Raw genomic sequence first — 26,469 nt, 5'->3', positions numbered from 1 at the left:
AGTCATACAAGAGGTTAGCATCCTGGGAACATAAAACACAACTAGGTAGGTATGGCCAAACCAGACTCTCAGATAGCTAAGCCCCATACCATGTAAAATGCATACCTTAAACATAGACCTCTGTCAATAGGCAACCAATGAAGTACATGTAACACTGGACGAACATACTCATGAATGCTGTGGCCTGTAATTAACCGAGCTGCACCATTTTGCACCAGTCGTATGCTGAACCAAAATCGGAAGACCTATGTACAATGCACTGAAGTAGTTGAGGCCTGCCAAAACCATAGCTTGCACAACTGTACGAAATACCTGAGAAGGTAACAAATGATGCAATTTACAAACCAGCCAGAGTTTATAAGAAGTGTTCCCCACCACTACTCCCACACGAAGTTTCAGTTGCAGTTGAGATTCCAAGAGCACTCCCAAATCCTGCATGCTAAACAACGGAAATGCTATGAGCACCTTATAGCTCTCTTAGGTATAGGTCCCTCCCTACCCATAAAATCTCTGTCTTCAAGTTAAAGGTTAACAACATACTTTCAACTAACCAGCCCAGGACTAACAGAAAAACTTCAAATAGTTAAGGAGAGTAACTAAGCTGAGCATCACATGGCAATATCAACTGAATATCATCAACATAAATTATGAATTGAACCCCTTTTTGACTTAACAGTTTTGTAGCAGATGAATTTGGAAGATTCCGGCTAACAATGGCAAGACTTGAGGCACGCCTGACTCCATAGTCCCCCCCCCCCCCAACTAATTCCTCTCCATTAATTACCATCTTCTGAGAACAAACCAGTCCAGCAGACTCTTTAATAACCTAACTTTGCAACAAAACAGAATGCACAACAGTGTAAAATAAAGCCAACATCATCACCCCTATGATCAATCTTCCTGAGAAAATAATCCACTACCAACATAATTTACTGCCTCTGTACTGTGGCCCTGTCAGAACCCATTCTGATATGGGCCCAGCACACCATAAAGGAACTCTAGTGGCTGTCTCAAAACACACTTTTCAGTGAACTCATCCAATGAGAGAAGATTCAAAACTGGTCAATTTCTAGCATCTGAGTTATTTAGAACAGATTTTTTTTTTTTAAACAATAGTTGAACCACTTGCTTGTTTAACATCCAAGGCATAAAGCTGTCTGACACGGATGTATTCATAATCCACACTAATAATGGTACCACAATCTCTTTGACTCCAGTAAGCTAACTGGAGAAGGATCCAAAACACAGTCGATATTGTCTATTTGGATTTTCAAAAGGCGATTGACAAAGTACAACATGAAAGACTCCAGAGGAAACTGGAGAGTCATGGGATAGGGCATAGTGTCCTATTGTGGATTAAAAACTGCTTAAAAGACAAAAAACAGAGAGTAGGGTTAAAAGGTCAGTATTCTCAATGGAGAAGGATAGATCGTGGAGTTCCCCGTGGGGTCTGTGATGGGACCGCTGCTTTTTAATATATTTATAAATGGTCTAGAGATGGGAGTAACCAGTGAAGTAACTAAATTTCCTGATGACACAAAGTTATTCAAAGCTGTTAAATTGCAAGAAGACTGTGAAAAATTACAAGAGGATCTTACGAGACTGGGCATCTAAATGGCAGATGACATTTAATGTGAGCAAGTGCAAAGTGATGCATGTGGGAAAGAAAAACCCGAATTATAGTTACGTAATGCAAGGTTCCACATTAGGAGTCATCGACCAGGAAAGGGATCTAGGCGTCATTGTTGATGATACGTTGAAACCCTCTCAGTGTGCAGTGGTGGCTAAGAAAGCAAATAGAACGTTATGTATTATTAGGAAAAGAATGGAGAACAAAAATGAGGAAGTTATAATGCCTTTGTATTGCTCCATGGTGCGACCGCATCTCGAATACTGTGTTCAGTTCTGTTCACATCTCAAAAAAGATATAGTGGAATTAGAAAAGGTACAGAGAAGGGCCATGAAAATGATAAAGGGGATTTGACGACTTCCCTATGAGGAAAGGCTAAAGCGGCTAGGTTCTCTTCAGCTTGGAGAAAAGACAGCTGAGGGGAGACACAACACAGATCTACAAAATAATGAGTGAAACAGGCAGACGTGAATCGCTTGTTTACTCTTTCCAAAAATAATAGGACTAGGGAGCACGCAATGAAGGTACAAAGTAGTAAATTTAAAACGAATCAGAGAACATATTTCTTCACTCAACGTGTAATTAAACTCTGAAATTCACGGCCAGAGAATGTAGTAAAAGCGGTTAGCTTAGCAGGGTTTAAAAATGGTTTGGATGGCTTCCTAAAGGGAAAGTCCATAGACCATTATTAAAATGGACTTGGGGAAAATCCACTGCTTATTTCTAGAATGAGCAGCATAAAATGTATTGTACTGTTTTGGGATCTTGCCAGGTACTTGTGACCTGGATTGGCCACTGTTGGAAACAGGATGCTGGGCTTCATGGACCTTCAGTCTATCCCAGTATGGCAATACTTACATGTACTTACGATTCATCTGCACAAAGACGTCCAATTTCATCCTGGCTTACTACTCCAAGTACACCATGAATGACTTTCAGACATCAACCAAGGAGTTTCCGTCACTCCAACCTTATCCTCAAAAAGCATGGTAAAAATCTACAACCTATGGATAGGTTCCACCAGCCACACTACTCAGGGCGTTAATCAACTTCTTCACCATATTAAACTACCCCTTCAGTCAAATTTGATCATAGAAGTATTTTCCTGAAAATGGGTTGACCCCCGTCAAAGGGTTCCTTGCTATTCTGTGAATGTGGTAACAATCTTTTAAAAATGGGCTGTAGATTACAGACTTACAGGGATATCATTTTCATTTTTACTTCAGAAAAGAGCAAACTTTTTAAATGCTTAAACAAGCTAAACCCTAAACAGTAATCTTTTTAATACTTCAACAATCTAAATCTAATCAACAACAAACAGCTTTCTAGGAAAAATCAGTACTCCATGACAAATTAATTTGGCAACTGGATTGCTTTACAGAAGAAATGTTGAGAACCACATTGGAGACTTACCAGCCGAGCCACCTGGAGGTTTGCCACTGTGGTGCCGGTGAGCACAGCTCCGGGCCTGGCTGCTGTCACTGTTGAAATCTGGGGGGGCTGTTGGGCCTGGGCCTGTTGCACTGGCACAGGGGCATTCTGTGGAGCTCCTGGCTGGGCTGCTTGTTGCTGGGGGAGCTGCAATTTCTGTTTTTGCAATTTTAGCAGCTGTTCCTGAAAATGAAGTAAAATGTTTGGCTCTTCTGCTCCAAAAGATTACCCTGTGTAATTTCTTAAGAGAACTACTTTTAAACAATTTTTCTTATTTACTGTTTTCTATTAAAAAGCATTTTCTTTTTTCTATATGTTCTTTTACAGGTTTCATCTTTAAGCCAATGACATCACATATTAAATCAAATCTAAATGCTCTTTTACTTTATGGCCTCTGTTCTACAGAGAACAGAAATTTTTCCAGTGACATCATCGGTGCTATGAGGTGTAGTGCAGCCAGAGGCACTTGCCAGTATTTTTTGCCTGCAGCAGAACAGATGTATGGGGTCTCAGAGCCACAAGCTGCAGGCTACGCAGTCTGATTAAGCCAGACTCTTATTCCTTTCCCAGAGCAATGGTCCACAGGCTGCCTTCCTTTGGTTAAGCTTATTCCTTTTTCGGCTGCACTTCTAGAGCAACAGCCTGCAATCTCCTCCTCTGCTGGAGTAAGACCTATGTTTGTGCATTCCCAGCTAACATTCTTTGGTTGAGCATGGTCAGAGATTCCTGCCTGTTTAGGAGGCCAGCTTTGCCAGGTTGAGTTTTGTGACCCTGCCCTCATATTGCCTCCCCCACAGCATACTAGTGAGGGGCTTGACAAAACTGTAAAGGTTCTGGAGCAAGTTAAGCCCCAGACACTGCCAGTAGACAAGCTACTGTCATCTTCCAGAGCGCATGAAAACTTCTCACCTTTGAGGCTCCAGATATTTTAAGTTGGAAAAATAGTCCTATCAATCCAACAGGTATCAAGGGAGACATCTGCCTTTTGGGTGAGGTGGGGGTTGCTTGGTTCAGGCCTTCATAAGTACAATGTACACCTCCACCAACATCTTGGTGGAGGTGTACATTGTACTTATGAAGGCCTGAACCAAGCAGGGTATAGAAAAAAGCAAGAATGGTTCGGCTGTTCCCAGAGAATTCCTCTCTACCCAATGACATGCTGCAGGTCTCCTCCAGCATGTCACTGGGTGAAGAGAAGTTCTCTGGGAACAGCCAAACCATTCTTGCTTTTTTTCTGCTGGACTGGTATAGGTCTCCTCTAAGGTAATGCGGGTTAGAGAACATCTACATTATTTTCACAGGGAGTACACCTAAATTAGACAAGTAGGTACTTGACATTATTCAGAACCCTAGTATGCAACATTCCCATTTCAGATGTCTATATATGGTATCTCCCTGCAGCTCTAAAGAGGCTAGCATTGGAAATGACTTTGGAGAGATTTCTTCAGCTAGAGGCAGTCTTTCAGTCTCACGAGAGGCGTAGGAGTCAGGGTATCTCAAAGCAGTCAGTCAATGTCTTCAAATTCCCCTTTTCCAAGTGGGGCCCTTATAATCCATGACTCTGACTTTCAGAAAAGGGGAATTCTTCTCTCTTCAAGATATCTCAGAAATGTATTTTCACATTCTAATCAGAGATCACTACTAAAAGTTCCTCTGATTTTCTTTATGTTTAATAGAGAGGTTTGGTAGCCGTGTTAGTCCACTCTTAAAGGTTATCAATAGAAATCAAACAAAATAAAACATGGAAAAGAAAATAAGATGATACCTTTTTTATTGGACATAACTTGACATGTTATAAAATAAACATGAAGAGGACAATCCAGTACGAAACAGACCTAAATTGATCAGTTAATGGGAATGAGAGCAGCTCTGTGCCATAGACTGAGCCTGATGGTGCTGCTTTGGAACTAAACTGTATTAAGTTATGTCCAATAAAAAAGGTATCATCTTATTTTCTTTTCCATGTTTTATTTTGTTCGATTTCTATTGATAACCTTTATGTTTAATAAATTTTTTATACCGCATATTCCAGTACAAAAAGATCTAAGCGGTATACAATAAAAGAATAATCCAGTGGCGTTCCTAGGGGGGGCGGTGGGTGCAGTCCGCCCCGGGTGCACGCCGGAACAGGTTACTTCCTGTTCCGGGGCAGAGGGAGCATGGAACAAGCGACGCCGACAGGCGCGCGGCACCCCCCTAGCAGGTAAAAATGCACCCGGGGGGGGGGGGGGGGGGGGGGGGGAGGGGGTTTGGCGCATCGCCGATCCGCCCCAGGTGTCAGCCGCCCTAGGAACGCCACTGGAATAATCAGAACATAAAACTGGTAAAGGAATACCAATATTGATAGGACATACATTCATACCAGAAATACAAAAATAAATAACAATTAAAAGTTAACTGTATTCCAGGGGCCGGCCCAGAAAGAGTGTTAGCCAAAAGCCTGCTGAAAGAAGTGTGTTTTGAGGAGGGATTTAAATTTAGCAAATGATTCTTCATTACTTAAGTGGCTCAGTAGGTTATTCCAGAGCATAAGAGTCAAATAAAAAAAAGCTGAATGATGAGTGTTTGTAATCCTTGGCTTGGCAGAACCAGCCAATGTGAATCAAGCGATTTACGTGTAAGGGGTGATTAAGACTGTGATATAATCAGACTCTCCAGAATGATATACCTTATGAGTCAAAGAAAAGATTTTTAGAAGTACACAAAATGTAATAGGCAGCCAGTATAAATCTGAAAGCAAGAGGCGAGATGTGATCGGAAAAACGAGCTGGGAAGCCACTTTCAGTTCAGAACCCTTCCCTCTGGTCTTACCACAGTACCAAGGGCCTTTTCCAAAATAATGGTAATGGTAGCAGCCTTCCTTTGCAAGAAGGTATCAATGTTCATCCATATTTAGATAATTCTCTAGAAGGTCTATACAACACTAGAGTGGGTGAAGTGTTTATGAGCCAGGAGAAGTTTACAAGCTGCTCACCTTGCTTCAAGGTTTTGTTCTCAGCAAGATTCCAGAGTTTGGGGCTATCTTCAACTTCTGGGATCAATGGCTGAAACCTTTGACTTGCTGCCCTGAGTAAGGATACTTATGAGGCTTCTACAGAGATCTGTTGGCTCACTGGTCCCCTCAGTTATAGTTCTTGGAAATGCACCTCCCTCTCACATACACAAATCAGGGAGCATTTATCTTGACAAGATTCCACTGAAAATCTCCTGAGAGAGATGGATTTGGAAACTCCTGAGTGGCTTACAGTTTCCTCAGACCAAGGTTTAACTTGCAGACAAAAAGAAAGTGGAACTGTGGAGTTAAGGGAGGGTACAGGCAAACCAGGGTTAGGAGTAATGGATTAGGGAGCAGAGAAACCATACTGCTCTGCTTCAGCCCCACTCCCTCCCTTTCTCTTCCCGGCAGCCTGCCTGGGAGAGGTTGGAGCAGAACACTCTGCTACTCTGGAGTCTGAAGTGGTGGAACTGCGGACTCAGGCTGTTCCCCACAAATTAAGCCCTGCCTCAGAAAGTCTGAAGGGTTTGGGGGGGGGGGGGGCTCTGTCAGGGGCAGGTACAGCAAGGCCTGTAGTCCACAAACAGGTTAGATATCATATCTGGTTCATTCTCTGTCTTTAGTGGAGGGAGTGACAGTCCATACTGTTTCTAACACTGGTATATATCAACAAGTAGGAGTATATCAGGAGCTCTGGAAGCACAACAGAATGTTTAAATAATTTCAGGGGACCACAAAGCAAATACAGAAAACATTTAAGCCCACTTCCTGAGCCAAAATTCCCTGGATTCAGGAGGAGCTGGGAACATATAGCTTTTCATCACAATGCTGGAGCAGCCCTATAATGGACTTAACGGTCATGTGTTAGCATTTCAAAGCTCACAAGATCTTCAGCAAAAGACAGGAACAAGGATCCAAAGAAACTGGTGCCCATACACAGCCTTTGTGGTGTTTCCTCCATAGCCACTTCATCATGAAGACACAGATGCATCCACGGGAATAGTTTGAAGGGGGGGGGGGGGCAATGCCCCCCAAACAAGCTGCCACCTGAGTGGAAAGCCTCCAGATGGCCACTCCATTTTTCTTGCCTGGTATCTTCCCAACTGTGGTGCAGCTGAAGCAGCATCTTTCTTCCTCTCCTTCCTGCCCCGCAGCACCCGGTTTCACTCCCCCTCCGTCCGAATCTTTCAATCCCCCGAGTTGCCGGAAGCCTCAGCAAGAAAGCAGTACACACGCTGTTTTAGGTCTACCCCCAGAAGCCTCTCTCTCTCTCGAGCTTCCCGTTCCCACATAGGCTGGAAGCTGTAGCAGAGAGAAGGGCTTCCAGGGCAGGACTACAGCAGCGTGCGTATCAGGGGCGTAGCTGCTATGCGGCCACAGGGCCCTGGACCCCTCTGCCGGCGACACTCTCAACATTGTACGGTCAGGACGTCAGACTCAGTCAGAAACCAAACAAAGGAACAAGACTTTGGCTGGCGGGGGTTGGGGTCCCCCGCCAGCAAAGGTAGGCGGGGGGGGGGGGGGGGGGGGTGTCAAAGTTGTTGGAGGTGTCGGCAATGGTGGTTGGGTCGGTGTCAGCAATGGCTGGCTGGCGCTGGGGGTCGGCGGCGCTGGGGGGCTCTGGACCCCCCTACCGCTGAAGTCTGGCTACACCCCTGGTGCATATTGCTTTCTCACTGATGTTGCCTGTGGCTCGGGGGACTAGAAAACTCAGGGGGGGGGGGGGAGAGGGGGAGTGATACCAGGTGCCGCAGGGCTGGAAGGAGAGAAAAAGAAATTGGAAGACTCCAGTGCTGCGGCAGTGGCAGGAGTGGGGGGAGGAGGGCGATAATGGGCCCTGCAGGGCTGGAAGGGGAGTGAGAGAGACAGACAGATGTGGACCTGTGGTTTTTGGGGGGGGGGGGGGGGGGGGCGGGGAAGGGTTAAAAACAAATGAAACCATCGAGGGGATGGCGAGCAATACTGGTCTCTCTCGCTCTCTCTTGTAGTGGAGGCAGTGTATACAAATATCTCTCATGAATATTCATTCTGGGTAGCCTGACTGGCTGATGTGCCTCCAGGACCAGGTTTGGGACTCACTGGATTCAGTCATTCTGGAAAGCAGATAGATTCTGTACTGTATAGCAGGCCTCAAAAGAACAAGGCAGCATCCAAGTCCATCTTATCAAGATGTATCATAGATGATGATCTTAGCATATATGATGAAAAGCCTTCATAGGATAGCTGTGCCAGAAGGTATTTGTAGAGCAGCTACTGGATAGTCCTTACAATCCTTAGTCAAGCACTACAAACTGAATATTCAAGCCAGGGAGGGATTCTGTTTCATGGCAGCCATGGCTTTCTCACACCCAGTCTGAGTACATCCCATGTGCTTCGACTGATCTAGCAGGATAGGGAAAGAGAAATTTATTCTTATCTGAAATTTGCTTTCTTTGAATCCTGCTAGGCCAGTCTAGAACCCTCCTGAGAAGACCATGGAAACAGAAGGGAATTCTTCCCCTTTGTTCCAAATTATCTGTTCAGAGATTGAGTTTATTTCAAAGACTTCCTCCTTGAATAGGAGACAGGGGGTCAGCAAGGACTGGCTATTATCTCTTTTTGGTTTACAATTATTCCCAAAATTTTATATGGCGTTTTTCCTTTTTGGCTATACTTGTTCATACAGCTTTGACAGTTTAATGTGAGCAAGTGCAAGGTGATGCATGAGGGAAAAAAGAACCCAAATTATACCTACGTCATGCAAGGTTCCACGTTGGGAGTTACGGACCAAGAAAGGGATCTGGGTGTCGTCGTCCATAATACACCGAAACCTACTGCTCAGTGTGCTACTGTGGCTAGGAAAGCAAATAAAATGTTGGGTATAATTAGGAAAGGTATGGAAAACAGGTGTGAGGATGTTATAATGCCATTGCATCGCTCCATGGTGTGACCGCACCTTGAGTATTGTGTTCAATTCTGGTCGCCGCATCTCAAGAAAGATATAGTAGAATTGGAAAAGATGCAGCGAAGGGCGACTAAAATGATAGCGGGGATGGGACAACTTCCCTATGAAGAAAGACTAAGGAGGCTAGGGCTTTTCAGTTTGGAGAAGAGACGGCTGAGGGGAGACATGATAGAGGCATATAAAATAATGAGTGGAGTGGAACAGGTGGATGTGAAGCATCTGTTCACGCTTTCCAAAAATACTAGGACTAGGGGGCATGCGATGAAACTACAGTGTAGTAAATTTAAAACAAATCGGAGAAACGTTTTCTTCACCCAATGCATAATTAAACTCTGGAATTCGTTGCCGGAGAACGTGGTAAAGGCGGTTAGTTTGGCAGAGTTTAAAAAGGGGTTAGACGGTTTCCTAAAGGACAAGTCCATAAACCACTACTAAATGAACTTGGGAAAAATCCACAATTCCAGGAATAACATGTAGAGAATGTCTGTACGTTTGGGAAGCTTGCCAGGTGCCCTTGGCCTGGATTGGCCGCTGTCGTGGACAGGATGCTGGGCTCGATGGACCCTTGGTCTTTTCCCAGTATGGCATTACTTATGTACTGGTGACCTGGCTGCACCACTCTTTAGAACAATGTCGTCACTGGAAAGACTTGTGTTCTCTGTCTCCGTCTGCTGACAGGACGGCATAAACCCATGTGTCTGGACTGGTCTATCAGGATTCAAGGAAACAATAAGTTTTCTTACTGTACTTTCTACCAGACTTAAGAAGCCTTCATGGAATTAGAAATGAATGAACATATTTACTGATAGACCTATAACCCTGCCGTTTTCTTTTTTGGCTGAACTGTCTCTAGCATATGTATTTATTTCCTACTACATGTAAAACTGCAAACAAAATTTGAATTCTAAAGTAGTACAAGATGACTCTTTGGACAGATAAATACAATCTAGTTTGTGTTAATATTTTGTACTTTTCCCCACCTGCGATATTTTTCCGACTGTCTTTATCTGGGACTGAGTCTGGGCCTGGATTTGTGGTACTTGCACCTGCGTGGCTTGCTGTTGCCGGAGTAGCTGGAACTGGGCTGGTGTGATTGCTTTACTAGCAAGCTGAACATTTGATGTAGTGGCTACAAAAGAAATGCATCGAGTGTGAGAGTTATCATTCCATTAGAAATGTTTGCAGATCCTTTTAGTTTGCAGATCCTTTTACCACTAAGCGAGAGAACATTTTCTGATCATACTAACTAGACTGATATAAGCTTCCAGGATCATTACCAGGTGTCCCTTGGGTAACCAAGGAGCGGGCCTGGGCCGGTGTTAGGCTGGAGGACACTGCTGCAGATGCTGTTACAGGAGTCACGGCTCGTACCCCTTGATTGGTTGCTAGGGTTACCACTTCTGTTGGAGCAGCTGATACTGCAACTGTTCGCTGCTGGGTATGGGTCACTTGAGCAGCAGCACCACCTGAGGTCTTAGAAAGATAGAACATTTATTTTGTATTAGAATATACGATCATTAAAAAAAAGAACATACGATCATATAATTCATGACATGTTAAGGAATTTCTGTTTTAGTCAGCTCCTACATTCAAATGGTGTAAGTCACAATAAACTTGGGGGCAATATTTAGCTGGCAGTGGTTAGTGTTTCTGTAGACACTGGCTGCTGGTGGCTAAATTAAACCCCAAATATTCAGTGCTGGCCCCCATCTGGTGCCTTTTTGTTATCCTACGTTAACTGGATAGTTATCTGGGTATCAATGCTTAATAATGGTGGTGCCTAACTCCCTTATCTTCCCAGCACTAACTGGATAGTGCATAGTGAACAGACAGGATATTCAGCGGAAACCACTCAGCCATAATTAAGCAGGTAGGAGCCTCACCTACCTGGTTAACAAGTGCTAAATATCAATCCCTTTATCATCTGAAATCTTATGACAAGGTGGGATGTGGCTACAAGTTGACCCTCAGCCTGCCAGTAGAAAAGCTGTGAGCTCAGCATCCCCCCCAAAAGATCCTTTGTTGGCATGGATGCCCATTCATAACATGATGGCAGTAATAGCTTGGCTATACTCACTGTCACGGCTCCTGTTACTACCGGTGACACCAGGCGCTTATTGATAGGCTGAAAGGTAGCAGAAGGCACTCCTGCAACCGTGTTTACGATAACATTTCCGCTCACTGTCGCTAAAATGCAAAGGCAGAGCAGGCATGTGTTCACTCTGAGGCACAACACAGTTCTCATTAAAGTCACAAGTATATTAAGATACACATCTCACCAGTTGTTATACTGGTCCCGGTAACTGAAGTCTTGATTGTTCCAGCCTGTTTGAAGGATAAAAATAAGTGTATTTTTTATACTTAATGTCTCTATACTGGAAACTCAATAAAGACATGTAAGATGGTAAAATAAACATAATGAACCGTAACTAGCTATTAAAAAATAAAATTACATATTGCATACTATGCAATATGTCCAAGGTTTACAGGGTAAGCATTAATAGTCTGAATTTAAAAATTCACCAGTGTGTTCTTAACTCTATGTTGTTCCTTTGACGTGCTGAAATCATGAAAAAGGTTTTCTCATTCAATCACAGCTTCTTGTGACAAGGCAAGATCCTCCTTTCATAGGATTCTTAATCATTTTGTAATTTTGGTTATTTTTAGCCTGATCTAATATTTGGGGGACTAATACATAACACTAGTGGGAACAACCAAAAGCCAAAATAAATAAAAACAATATATTGTTAACAATGAACCCATCAGAGGTTAATAGTTTAAGTTTTATCACATAGTGCTATTTGGCTAACGGTAGGAAACTTATGTAAGAAAAAAAATTTAAAGATAAGTCACCTCCCACCTTGGGAAATGCCAGGAACTCTGGGTTACTATCCCAGAGGGGCATGTATGAACATCAGATTGTAGTAGTACAGGTTTTAATGTTTTTTTTTATGGCACTTAAAAAAAATTCACCTAAATAAAAACAAAGAACCCCTATCATAGCATTAATTTGTGCTAGAAGCAGATCTTAATGGCCCTTTGCTGACATGTGAAAAACTCTTCATTTCTTCTCTCCTTACCAGTAACGCTGTGCTAGCCACGGTGGTGACAGCAGCCTGTACCTTTGGCTGTGGTTGTTGAGTTGCTTGAGGCTGGGCTGGTGGCTGGGTCTGGGTTTGCTGTGGGACCCCTTGCTGTGCCGGTGTGATGCCATTCTGTTGCAACTGTGGGACTGGTTGCTGCTGGGCCCTCACTTGTTCTACCAAAGCCTTATATCAGCGTGAAAAAGAAAAAAAGACATTTTGAATTTGGTTAATCTGTTTTCATTACATTTATCAGTCCTTCTCTGCTAATAAAAAGGAGAGGCTGACCTAATCCTCTTCTGAGGTTGCCCCTCCACTTTTCATTCTGATGTTAAAGTTTGAGTATTTTGGGTTTGTGGATGCTAACTGCTAATAAACAATAACAAAGCGGACCTTGGTTGAATTTATGTTGATGAGGTAGAAATTTCAAGAGGATGACAAAAAAATGACAATTTAATTTACTAACTTGATAATTACTGGTCATTCAACCCGACAGGCATTTTTCTTTTTTTTTAATTTCTTTTTTATTCAGCTGTGCAGTTCCTGCACTTAGGTTTGCAAATAATGAAAGCTTCATAAAGTTCAGCATGACATCTATATTCATTCCAAAAATCTTTTCCCAACTCCTATTCACCTTAAAATGGCACTTACCTTTTTTTCCTTTGCGATGCGCTCTGCACGGAGGGATGCCACCTGGATTGGAGGCAGCGGCTTGTCATAGCTGATTCCACTAGAATAAAAGCAGGACTCAATGAAACCAAGAAACTAATTAAAATGAGACTTTTTAAGGAGACTTGGCTCCCTGCATATTCAGTTGATTAGAATCTAATTTAATCCAATTATCGCACTTATATACCATATACCACCTGTTCCCTATAGGCCCCGCAGTGGTTTACAAAATCATATAGTTAAGTAGCAGCCAGAAAGAAATTCTGACAGGAATGGTCAGAATAAAATTAAGTTTCTTGATAAAATTTGTTAAACAGGAATGTCTTTAAATTTCTCCGAAACTGAAGATAAGAATCACAGTTCTCAACAGGACCAGAAAGAGTATTCCAACATTTAAATCAGATTTAAATCTACCTGGGTCTGAAGTTACAGCATAACCCCATTCCAAAATTATGTACAAGACTCCTTTCCATTCCCCAAATAACCAAAAATAGAATAAGCATGGAGACACCACGGGCCTTGTTTACTAAGCCGCAATGTAGGCATGCTAGCGTTTGCAGCGCATGCTAATGCTAGAGACACCCACAGGAATATAAGGGTGTCTCTAGCATTAGCGCATGCTAAATTTTAGGGCACGCTAAAAACGATACTGCACCTTAAGTAAACAGGGTCCCATATCTTTTACCTCTGCAGGCAACACCTCCAAGTCAGGATTGAGCTACACTGAGAACATGAGAAAACCTGCGCTACCTTGTGTTGTATGTAAATTCAGGGTACATGATCCAGCATCTTTCAGCAGAGCCAACTTCTGTTTAAAAGTATGTATGTCTTTCTTAGGTGGCAAAACTACAAAAAGGAGATCTTGGGGTGGGGGTGGGGGGAGAGACATTTGTCTGCATATGACTCCTTTGTAGCCTTCTTCTAATTTTTTTATTTTTACTGATTACAATCATAAAAACAGCGAATGCACATTGACAGCAGCATGCAAAGCTCAGGCTGTTTTACTTCCTCACGTCATTATCAGACAAGGAGTACAATTCATCAGCTCACCTTTCAGCTAGAACAGAGGCATGCTTTGGATTCTTCTGAAATGGATTCATGCCAAGCCTGGAAAAAAAATCAACTCAAAAAAATTCATAAGAACATTTCAAATGCATGTGACCACCTCTAGTAAAAGGTGACTAAAGTCGCAAGTCAAAACAGGTTGTAATAAATTCTGCTACAGCATAACAATTTGTAATACAACAGTTCAAACCCCATCCTTTTATATGAAAAAATAAAAAAGTTACAGAAGTTCAAACATGTAACTTTTGCAGACTGCTTATGGAACCATGACATGAATAACTGGCCATTCTCAACATTTTAGATCCGATTCTATAGTCACCTTTTCCCAGAGACGGTCACATATCTCTCTATATAAAATGCACCTCCAACGTTCTGAAGCCTCCACAAGTCCCAACGTTCTAAATGCATGGTGGTGAAACCCGGAATTCGCCCATGAGTGTTGGCCCCGCCCCCTGCGTCAAACGTCATGACATCGAGGGCGGACCAATGACACTCAACCAATCGCATCGCGAAACCGTTACTAAGCGACGGAACGTGGCATAAGACACATCGCAAAACAATGAAAACCAGCAGCACACAGTTGCTACGCGACGTCAACAGCAACGCTAAAAGGACCATATAGATCTCTGCTCTCCACACAAACAACGGACACGGAGGGCATAGGAGGGAAGGAAAAAAACCAGCACATACACACACACTCTCACTCTTAACTGGCTATAATGAGCAACTGACCTGCCACTATCACAGGGACTGCTAGCACCTCTCTCTCTCTCTCTTTCACACACACACACACACACGGGACACAGAGGGGATGGAAGACAAGGAACGAATTGTTGGGTATGGAGGGGGTGGCAGGGGAGATAAGGCAAGAACTGCCTCAAATGTTTGTTCTGTGCTATGTACAATTATAATGCTGTCTTCATTTTGACCCTACCCTTTCACACTCTCTTTCACACAGACACACACACTTACACTGTATCTCACACACACACGCACCCACACACATATACACACTCTCACACAGACACGCCTCAAATGGTTCAGCTGTCCTATGTAAAATTTCACTGCTGTCTCTTGATTTTCACCCTATCTGTGCACACTCTTTCACACAGAGACACACACACACACACACTTTCTCTGTGTCACACACACACACACACATACACACTCTCACTCTCTCTATAGCCTTGCTAGCGCCCGTTTCATTTGTTTACGAAACGGGCCTTTTTTTTACTAGTATTTAAATAATTTTGTTTAAAATAAAAGTGTGCTGAGGGTGGAGGGAGTAGGGGTTATTCTGATTTTTTAAAAATCTTGCTTATTATGTTAGTTTGTAAAATTTATTTTAAGACACTATAAAATATTTAACTGGTTAATAACTGTATATCTGTTGTGATCCAATAAAAATTGTATATGCAAAAAAATATTCTTTTGAACTTACAGAGGCTTGAGGGGTGGGCTCCTTTTCCCTGCCATCATCTTCATCAGCTCAAAGCGACTGGTATAAAGCTGGGTGTGCGTTACACCCTCATCTTGGGTATAAATCTGACCAGTTCGAAGAGGGCGATTATTCTTGTTCTAAAGAATGGTGCAAGAGACAAAAGGAATTTTGTGCTGAAGAACTAAAACAGAAGTCCAGTTCCATACAACGTTTGCAAACATCTGGGCATCACTTATTGCTCACATAGGGAATGAAGTAGCCAGCTAAATTTGTCTGTCCCTCCTGAACCCCCTCCCCCCTCCACTCCTACCCCCAAACTGAGTTATTTTTTAGTTTATAACTTTTTCATCCATTAGCACAGTGTTTTTCATCATAAGGCCATGATCTAATGAGAGTTTCCACTGACCCTCCATCTCTGCTCTGTTGGTACTAGGCTAGCCAACAGGCAGCACAGTTTTGTATAATGTTATGTGACAGTGTATTTTATTTATTTTTATTTCTTACATTTATATCCCACATTTTCCCACCTGTTTGTAGGCTCAATGTGGCTTACATAGTACTGGAGAGGTGTTACAGACTCCGGTGTAAACAAATACAAAGTGATGTTGTGGTAAGATAAAGTTCATGTGGCCCAGCCACACTAGGGAATCGTACAACGGAAGAGTTGTGTTATGTCCATTACGTTCTTTAGTTTTGTTGTGTTGCAGAGATCAGGCATTTATGTTGGATCGGTAGGGTATGCCTTTTTAAACAGGTTAGTTTTTAGTGTTTTGTGGAAGTTTAGGTGGTCGTTCGTAGTTTTCAAGGCTTTTGATAATGCGTTCCACAGTTGTGTGCTTATGTAGGGAAAACGTAAGTTGATTTGTATTTGAGTCCTTTGCAGCTTGGGTAGTGCAGATTTAGGTACGTTCGTGTTGATTCGGATGTGTTTCTAGTTGGTAGGTCGATCAAGTCTGTCATGTATCCCGGAGCTTCACCGTAGATAATTTTGTGAACCAGAGTGCAGATTTTGAAAGCAATGCGTTCTTTGATTGGGAGCCAATGTAGTTTTTCGCAAAGGGGCTTTGCACTTTCAAATCGCGTTTTTCCAAAGATAAGCCTGGCTGCCGTGTTTTGAGCGGTCTGAAGTTTCTTTAAAGTTTGTTCTTTGCATCCCACATAAATTCCATTGCAGTAGTCTACATGGCTTAGTACCATTGATTGTATCAGGCTGCAAAATATTGCCCTTGGGCAGAATTGTTTCACACATTTGAGTTTCCACATTGAGTGGAACATTTTCTTTGCTGTAGATGGTCACTTGGCTCTCTAGTGTTGTTGCGGTCCATTGTAACACCAAGGATTTTCAGGTTGTCTGAGATAGGGAGGGTGTAATCTGGGGTGTTGATAATTGTGGTGTTGTAATCTGGGGTGTTGATAATTATCTGCACTGTATAGGGATGAGAGGATGAGACAGTGGGGCTCATTTTCAAAGCACTTAGCCTTCCAAAGTTCCATAGGCTAAGTGCTTTGAAAATATGCCTCAGTGTGTTTTTTCTTTATTAACTCTTGAAGTGCATTTCTCTAGATTGGCCAGCAGGTGGTGCATGTTTTATGTAAAGCTGTTATAGAAAAATGCATGCCCTATTTTAGTTTCACTTAGTGAAGAAGTGAATCTACAGTACTGTGAAGAGTATACTTTAAACTTGTTGACTGGGCTCTGATTGATCTAGAGTTTGAAATTACCCAGCAGTTGATGCTGGCTGTTGCTTCAGTCTTAGCCTGGGAGAAAAGAAAGATAGATCTCTTTGCAGAGGCTTGGTGAATTATATGTCCTGATCTTCCCAGGTACTGTTTAGACATTATGCAAATATTTAGTTAGTGATATAATTGAGCCATATTTCAGTTACCTGTTATTGTTTGATAATTGCACTTTGTTCCACTGTTAAATTTTTAAGACAATTCTCTGGACTGATAAAGAATCCTGGTGGTTTGTGTGTTGGGTCTGTGAGTGCTTTCTGGGAGCTTTGGGACCACTGGCAGTGTGGCCTCCAGTAACCTAGAAATCACTGGGGATAATATGAGAGAGGGAGACTCACCCAGAGGCGGTTGTGACCCAGTCGGTGGGAGAAGGGTGCTAGTGTAGAGCACAAGCAGCAGGTGCATGCTGACCTGAGCTGTGCTGGGGATAGACCCTCTAAGTGGCTGCAAGGTAACCCCAGGTGGGTGGCTAGGCGTTTCATGACATATAAATAGAAGTTTGCTGATGATTTTCAGTTCACATTTTCGTTGCCTATTCCATGCTGTAATTTTAATGTTAAATTGGTTTGTATTTATTTACTACTACTACTACTTATCATTTCTATAGCGCTACTGGACGTACGCAGCGCTGTACACTTGAACATGAAGAGACAGTCCCTGCTCGACACAGCTTACAATCTAATTAGGACAAACAGGACAAAAAAAAGATAAAGGAATATTAAAGCGAGGATGATAAAATAAGGGTTCTGAACAAGTGAACAAGGGTTAGATTTTGCTCACACCTTTTTCAGTAGTAGCTCAAGGTGAGTTACAGTCAGGTACACTGGATATTTCTCTGTCCCAGGAGGGCTCACAATCTAATTTTTATACCTGAGGCAATGGAGGATTAAGTGATTTGCCCAAGATCACAAGGAGCAGCAGTGGGATTTGAACCGGCCACCTCTGAATTACAAGATCAGTGCTCTAACCACTTGGCCACTCCTCCACTCCAAGATTAAGTTACTGGAACTTCCTAGCCTTAATGTTTCTGTATTTTTATATAAAGACCACAAAAGAAAATTGAAAGGTAATTCATCAGAAAATACATAAAAATGTACCCCATTGCTTCAGTTTTTGTTGTTGCTCATATTTCTTCTTATAAACAATGGCTCGAAATTCTTCAAACAATAATTCAGAATCTCCACTAATAAGGTTGATTTTACAGTACATTGGAACTTGTTCGAATTCACTACTTGATGATGGAAGCACAGAAGTAGCTGACCTTGAAATAACCATCACCCTCTACTCTTTATTAGACTCTCCTGAATAAGTGGATACCTGAGATTGTTTCAAGTTGAAATCCCGAGCTTTGGTTGTAACTGAACTCTCTCTTTCGGAATAGCACGTAGGGTCTTTTCCTTGCACAGATGGAAATGGCTCAATTCGATTTAACAGCTGTGAATTCTGAAAAGGTTTTAAAGCACCAGCTTGGCTGGGTACATTTCTCTGGTATAGCCTCATCTTGAACAACCTGTACTGTTTATCTAATGGTTCTGTTGGCTCCACCTTGTTTTGTACAGCATTCTGAAACACAACATTAGCTTGCTGCACATTTTCTTGGTGTTACAGCTATTGAGCCCATGCTATATGGAAAGCAGTTGACCTGGTACCAATTCTTCCACTACCAAGGTAACCATAGAACTGAAGAGGTTCAGTGATGAATTCTGCAAATTTTATGCAGGACTTGATGAATCGATCATCATTATGGTACCTCTTGTCAGTTAAAAAATTCTTTACCAGACATTCCAACAAACAGGATATTTTATGCTTTTCTTGAGGCATAAGTGTTTCTTCTGTCAACTGCACATACCTATCCCCAGAGACTAAGAGGATCATCTCCACTATAGCACTGAATGTGGGCTTCAAACATTCGTATACAGCTTTCTATATCCGTTGTAGCTTCTGCAACCTCCATGTTAAAGGAAAAAAAGGAAGAAAAATAAAAACACAACTAAAATTATAACTCTTAACTTAGTTCCACTGATTTCTTACTTTTGCTTTACTGAAAAGCTACCCCAATGTATGTCTTTCTTAGGTGGCAAAACTGCAGAAAAGAGATCTTGGGGTGGGATGGGGAAGAAGTTTGTCTGCATATGGCAGGTGGATTTCATATAAGAGACTTTGTAGGTGATGCTGATTTAGGTTTGGCTTTTATTACTGAAACATGGTTGGCTCAGTATGCTGCACCAATTATTAAGAGTCATAAGTACATAAGTATTGGCGTACTGGGACAGACCAAAGGTCCATCAAGCCCAGCATCCTGTTTCCAACAGTGGCCAATTCAGGTCACAAATACCTGGCAAGATCCCCAAAAAAGTACAAAACATTTTATACTGTTTATCCCAGAAATAGTGGATTTTCCCCAAGTCCAATTTAATAATCGTCTATGGACTTTTCCTTTAGGAAGCGGTCCAAAACTTTTAAAACTCTGCTAAGCTAACCGTCTTTACCACATTTTCTGGCAACAAATTCCAGAGTTGATTTACACGTTGAGTGAAGAAAAGTTTTCTCTGATTCATTTTAAATTTGTAGCTTCATCGCATGCCCCCTAGTCCTAGTATTTTTGGAAAGAGTAAACAAACGATTCACGCCTACCCATTCCACTCTACTCATTATTTTATAGATCTCTATCTCAAGCTGTCTTTTCTCCAAGCTGAAGAGCACTAACCGCTTTAGCCTTTCCTTATAGGGAAGTCGTCCCATCCCCTTTATCATTTTCATCGCCCTTCTCTGCACAATTTTCTAATTCCACTATATCTTTTTTAAAATGCGGCAACCAGAACTGAACACAATATTCGAGGTGCGGTCATAGGTACATAAGTAATCCCATACTGGGAAAAGACCAAAGGCCCATCAAGCCCAGCATCCTGTCCCCGACAGCGGCCAATCCAGGTCAAGGGCACCTGGCAGCTTCCCAAACGTACAAACTATACATGTTATTCCCGAAATTGTGGATTTTTCCAAGTCCATTTAGTAGCGGTCTATGGACTTGTCCTTTAGGAAACCGTCCAAACCCTTTTAAAACTCTGCCAAGCACCATGGAGCGATACAAAGGCATTATAACATCCTTATTTTTGTTTTACATTCCTTTCCTAATAATATCTAACATTCTATTTGCTTTCTTAGCCGCAGCAGCACACTGAGCAGAAGGTTTCAACGTATCATCGACGACGACACCTAGGTCCCCTTTCTTGGTTGGTGACTCCTAACATGGAACTTTACATGATGTAGCTATAATTTGGATTCCTCTTTCCCACATGCATCACTTTGCACTTGCTCACATTAAACGTCATCTGCCATTTAGATGCCCAGTCTCCTAGTCCCGTAAGGTCCTCTTGTAATTTTTCACAATAGATTTAATTACTTTGAATAACTTTGTTTCGTCTGCAAATTTAATTACTTCACTAGTTACTCCTATCTCTAGGTCATTTATAAATATGTTAAAAAGCAGCGGTCCCAGCACAGACCTCTGGGGAACCCCACTAACTATACCCTTCTCCACTGAGAATACTGACCATTTAACCCTACTGTCAGGTTCTCAGGTTCAAAACACGCAGGCACGGACTCTGGAGCAATCGTGAGCCCTTGGGCTGCTGACGAGGAGCAGCAGCAGCAGGCAAAACCCACCAACCAACACTGGGCTAGCACACCGGCAAAAGCAAGGACTGCAGACGCAGACAAGCGAGCCGGAACACACGGACTGGAACACACTGGGCTGGAACGTACCGGACTGGTACGCACTGGACAGGAACACACGGGACTGGAACCAGGCTTCACCTACACTTGACCACCGTTCCTCAGGGATTGAGCCCCTGGGTGCAGGCAGCCGGCAGGACTTGGAGGAAAACTGGTACTGGAACTAGCAGGCTGGAACGCCAGGAAACTCACACTAGAAGGAACACTAAACAAGCTTGGCCAAAACAGGGTTCAGGATAGGAGTCGGGATTCAGGATTCCCAAACAGACCTGACTGGAAGGAAACTGAAAGCAAGCAGGGCAGACACAAGCAGGAGGGGAACTGAAGCTGAAGACAGCCAGCCACGAACGGAGGAAGTACAGATACTATACAGGGAGAAGGACTTCCAGACTAGAGAGCTGCACGGCTTCCGTCCCCGCGGGAATCCCGCGGAACCCGCAGGATTCCCGCAGGGACGGAGGCAGTTCCTGCGGGGTTCCCGCGGGGACAGAAGCTGTTCTGCGGGGTTCCCGCGGGGATGGAGTCAGTTCCTGCGGGGTTCCCGCGGGGATGGAGTCAGTTCCTGCGGGGTTCCCGCGGGGATGGAACCAGTTCTGTGGGCTTCCCGTGGAATTGTAAGCTCCACCTGCACCAGCCTCTCATCTACCAAATACCAATTTCTTTGAGTGCTGTCTCCTCCTCCTCCTCTTCCTCCTTGCTTTAACAGCATAAATGTGGAAAGTCTTCCATTAAGGAGGTGGTAGAGTCACAAATGATGACGGAATTCAAAAAGGCATGGGATGAACACAGAGGATCTCTAATTAGAAAATGGAAGTTATAAAAAACCTAACCTTAAATGGCTGCATGTGTGTGGATGTGTCAAGTGACGCTTAGATGGCGACTCTGGCTGTGATGAACTAGGGCTGATACCTGGCAGACTTGTATGGTCTGTGTCTCATACATGGCAATCTGGTGTAGGATGGGCTGGAAAGGGCTTAGACAGCAACTTCAGTGGCTGGAACATGAGGACAGTGCTGGACAGACTTTTATGGTCTGTGTCCCACAAATGAGAACATGAATAGGCTGGAGTGGGCTTCGATGGCAACTCCAGCAGTTGGAACATAAGGATGGGGCCAGATAGACTTCTGTGGTCTTTGTTCCAGAAACACGAAAGAAAGACCATAATCAAGTATATAATATCACACTTGTTGATTTAATGATGAATTGATCATGAGTGTGACTATTGAGCAGAGTGGATGGACCGTTCAGGTCTATTTGCTGTCACTTACTATGTTACTATTAATCCTCTTTGCTCCCAGGCTGGTGCACAGACCTCAGCTCTGACACAGGCACGAGAATCAGATGTCACCTGACCTACTGGCGCGTGCATGTGGCGACCTCTCAGCACACACTGCCAGTGAATCAGAGACAAATCTTACATGTGCGCACCAGAGTGTTCCAAGTTCCAACTTCCGTTCCTTCCTGCCTACAGTGCTGTGGCTCAAATCCAGAGAGAGACTGAGGGAGCTGACTGGAACTTTCTTTTATGTACTATTAAATTCTTACGGGGATGGGTTAAATTCTTGCGGGGACGGGTGGGGACGGGTTGGGATGGTTTACATTTTTGCGGGGATGGGTGGGGATGGGTAAGATTCCAGTGGGGATGGGTGGGGATGGGTAAGATTTCTGTCCCCGTGCAACTCTCTATTCCAGACAAGCTTGACTAACCAGGGTAGGGTAGAAGCCCAAGGTGAACAGGGAACCAGGATACAGAAGTGCCCACAGGCACCCAGACAAAAAGCAAGGCTGAAGTGCTAACTGCACAAGGGGTTCAGGGTACTCAGACAGGAGGGAAAGGGAGCCAAAAGCAGACAGGATTCAGAAGTGCCCACAGGCACCTAGACAAAAGCAAGGCTGAAGTGCTAACTGCACAAGGGATTCAGGGTTCTCAGACAGGAGGGAAAGGAAGCCAACAGCAGACAGGATTCAGAAGTGCCCACTGGCACCTACAATAGAAGGGCTGCAGTGCTAACTGCACAAGGGGTTCAGGGTTCTCAGACAGGAAGGAAAGGGAACCAACAGAACTGGATTCCAGAAAGGAATCAGGAGACAAACAAACAAAGAATACCTACTAGGAACATAAACTATAAAGCAAGGCTAAGCAAGACAACGCAGAAGTGCAAACTACACCAACACTAACCTGGACCTTTTGCGTTTGTAAAGGCCCTGAATGGAAGAACACCACTTCCTTATCAAGGCCCTGACTGATGATGTCACAACTACTGGACACAGGCAGGAAGCATACTGAAGCACAGAGAGGCTTAACACACACAGGTGCAGTATAGTGGAGTAATTAGAGCTACGCTGGAAGCAGCCAGCACACAGAGACAGAGCTGACTCAGGAAGAACAGACAGAAGCCAGCTACGAAGCTGACCACCAGAAATAAGGTAAGTTTGAGAGGGGTCACGACCACAATCGTAACTCCTACTCTGTTTTCTATCTTTTAACCAGTTTTTAATCCACAACAGGACACTACCTTCTATCCCATTGTCCTCCAGGTTACTCACTGTTAACTTACCAAGTCAAGGAAATGGGGTGGTTTGGGGATTATTTATAAAGATTTTCTAACTCTAAGCAAAGTAAACTCTTGTATGGCACCAGGTCTAGAGATACTACTGTCAATTATCACCATCATTGATCTTATGTTAGTTTATAGAGCTCCGGGGTCCTGGTCTTTAATCTCTTCTAAGTTGTATGAGCAGATACTTGATGCTAGTACTACATTTTCTAAATTGATTATTTTAGGTGATTTTAATTTACATTTACAAAATAGGTTAGAGGCTACTATGAGTGACTTTGTATCTTTTTTATCGGATTTACAGTTTGTATTTCTTGCAACTCATGAAAAGGGCCATATGCTGGATCTAGTTTGTTCTAATGATTTTTCACTTTTGAATTTTATTAATTGGGAACCAGTAATCTGGTCAGACCATTATGTCTGCACTTTTACTCTGAATTACTGTTCTTCTAAACTCATTTACTATTCTTCTGCGATAACTCATAGAAGCAGAGGTAAAATAGACAAATTAAATTTTTGGTTTTCAGTAGTTCCATTACACAATTCTGAAATTTATTTTCAACTTGGAACTCTGTAACAACATTGGTCCTTGATACTATTGCTCCAGAAAAAGAATTAAGGGTTACTAGAAAATCTAAATCTCGTTGGTTTTCAGCAGACTTATTGAGAAAACAAAAAAATGAAATAGTTAGGATGGAGTGGAAACAGGCGATGAAACAATATAAGTATAGTCTAAGTGAAGCTAAAAGGATTTACTATTCATCTTTAGTTGGATTGAATAGACCTAATTTAAGAAAATTATTTGATCTCGTCAGTTCTAACTTGACATCTCCTAAGGGTGTTAAGGAAAGCACACTAAAATTGTTGCAAACCATACAAAACACGGCAGCAAGACTAATATTCAAGAAGCTGAAATACAAAAGAGCTACTCCACTGCTCAAAATACTACAATGGCTACAAATCAAGACAAGACTACTCTTCAAAACTAGCACCCTCATTTTCAAGATACTATTTGGAGCGGCCCCTGAATATATGCTAGGTATGATTGAACTATCCCCCAGAAATGCAAGTCAAGAAACCAAAGGCTACCTAATTCTTCATCTACCCAACTGCAGAAACATAACATACAAAACTACCTACATGGCAGGATTTAGTTACTTGGGTTCCAAACGGTGGAACTCAATACCAAAAGCCACAAGAAGCATCACTAACTATCTTCAGTTCAGAAAAGAACTGAAAACCTACCTCTTCAAAAAATTCTATAGCTAACTACATAAGCTACTGATGTCCTTCCACTTCTTAACTGTTAATATTGTAATTTCACCAAAATGTAAATTGTGAGCCACTTTGAACCAAAACTTGTTTTTGGATAACAGTGGGATGCAAGAATGCATAAATAAATTGGCATGTGTTTCTCAGCCTTCTGCTGAGGAACTAGAAATTTACTTAAGTGAATTCTATCTAACATTCATTTGATAGAACTTCTTCTTGTGATTTAATAGAATCTACCACTTTTGATATGGTTCCAGCAGATAGATACTGGTCATCTTTTGACCCAGTTTCAGTCACTGAGTTACCACCTTTGATTAACAGACTAACCTGTTCTAATTTCCCATTGGATAAATTCCCATCTTATTTAATGAAGAATCTTTCTATTGATATTATGATTCAAAGCGGTTTACATAGTATATTCAGGTACTTATTTGTACCAGGGACAATGGACTCAGAGTCATAAGGAGCTGCAGTGGGAAATTAACTCAGTTCCCTAGGATCAAAGTCCACTGCCCTAACCACTAGGCTACTCCTCCGCTTATGCATCCCCTAGTGGTCTAGTGGGTAGTCACTCCTGCCTGTGCCGGCTCCAACCTCAAAATGGCTGCCACAATCTCCAGCAGCAGTCTTGCAAGTCTGTCACTACAGATTGTAGCAGCCATTCTGTCAGTGGAGAGTACATGGGCAGAAGTGACTGGGGATCACTCTTGCCTCAACTACCCACTACACCTCCAGGGGAAAGACGTTAGGCCCAGGGGGCACTTATGGATGAGTCCGGGAAGGCAGCTTGCTGTGTGTGTGGAGAGAGGGAGAAGGAATGGATGAGAGCTTGTTCTATGGGGGGGGGGGGGGGGGGGGGTAGAGAAAGCGCTTGTTTTGTGCAGGGGTCAGGCTGAGCCGTGCCCTAGCAGCCAGTTTCAGTTTTGGTCAAAACCAAGCAGCAAAGTTTGGCCACAGATTCGTTTCAGACTCTCCCTGTCTCTCATCTACCCAGCTCCCCCTGTTTCTCACCCAACCCACCACACCCTCTTCCTGTGAGACCGTCATTGAAATGCTTTTGTGTTTCACACATATATATTATATATATTGATTTTTGCCAACATTTGCTTATTTCTGATCTGAAGAAGGGTTACTACCTTCAAAAGCTAATCAAAAAATGTATTAAGTTAGTCCAATGAAAAGGTATCATCTTACTTTCTTTTCTATGTTTTGTTTTATTTCTATTTATTACCTTTAAAAAAGGACTAACACAGCTACCACATCGCTTTACCATAGACAAAACCCAAGGAACTGCTTTTGGCTGCTAATTCCTAATGCCTTTTAAGGTAGGATCCCCACTGAAGGCAGCTCTGAGACAGAGGCAACTGCAATACTACCGATTCCAAGGACCTAGTAAAGACAGCTAGGAGTTCATCCCTTCAAAAAGCATCATTGTGGATCTGTCATCCTTTCCCACTGGAAGCTCCCCTTCTTCCAAAGGTTTCTCTAGAGAAGTTATTCTCAATGCCACCAGGCTAGACTCCAAGAGTCTGGCCAAGATCACCAAACAGGAGTCCCAATCTTCAAGGGTCTCTGACCAGTATCTCCCTAGATATAGCCTGATAGCCTGCTCCTCTTTAAACAGCCTGAGAGCACTTGAAAAGGTGCCATGTGAATAACATCCTCTGAACCCTGTGGATCTCTGAATCACTCAAAGAAACTCAATCCCTTCAGGTAATACCAGGTTAGGGCCCAATTCTATTAACTGGGTCACAGAAGAGGCTTCGGGAAGAGAAACAGACAAAATTGCAGCTACCTGCCCCTAAGTGCTGTGACAGCTGTCACAATAAAAATACCACTTAACATCCTCCACCGGTGGTTCCGTAAGTTTCATGTTTAAAGTTGATCAGTTTCTCATTATACCGCCCAT

At 42.9% G+C, this 26,469-nt stretch overlaps 1 protein-coding gene across 3 annotated transcripts in view; it reads right to left on the bottom strand.

Moving 5' to 3' along the window:
• EP400 (E1A binding protein p400) overlaps positions 1-26,469 on the bottom strand; it is a 401,921-nt gene that overhangs the window by 24,523 nt on the left and 350,929 nt on the right. For all 3 annotated transcript variants that reach the window (XM_030219806.1, XM_030219807.1, XM_030219808.1), the window contains 9 exons: positions 15,259-15,395; positions 13,803-13,859; positions 12,735-12,813; positions 12,081-12,269; positions 11,280-11,325; positions 11,078-11,187; positions 10,278-10,473; positions 9,981-10,129; positions 3,044-3,244 (listed from right to left, as the gene is read on the bottom strand). In XM_030219806.1, coding sequence (XP_030075666.1) covers positions 3,044-3,244; positions 9,981-10,129; positions 10,278-10,473; positions 11,078-11,187; positions 11,280-11,325; positions 12,081-12,269; positions 12,735-12,813; positions 13,803-13,859; positions 15,259-15,395 — 1,164 coding nt within the window. The remainder of the gene's footprint in view (positions 1-3,043; positions 3,245-9,980; positions 10,130-10,277; positions 10,474-11,077; positions 11,188-11,279; positions 11,326-12,080; positions 12,270-12,734; positions 12,814-13,802; positions 13,860-15,258; positions 15,396-26,469) is intronic.

Source organism: Microcaecilia unicolor, chromosome 11 (assembly GCF_901765095.1).
Source record: "Microcaecilia unicolor chromosome 11, aMicUni1.1, whole genome shotgun sequence".
In the NCBI taxonomy this organism is placed as follows: domain Eukaryota; kingdom Metazoa; phylum Chordata; class Amphibia; order Gymnophiona; family Siphonopidae; genus Microcaecilia; species Microcaecilia unicolor.
This window is presented reverse-complemented; position numbering and strand designations above follow the sequence as displayed.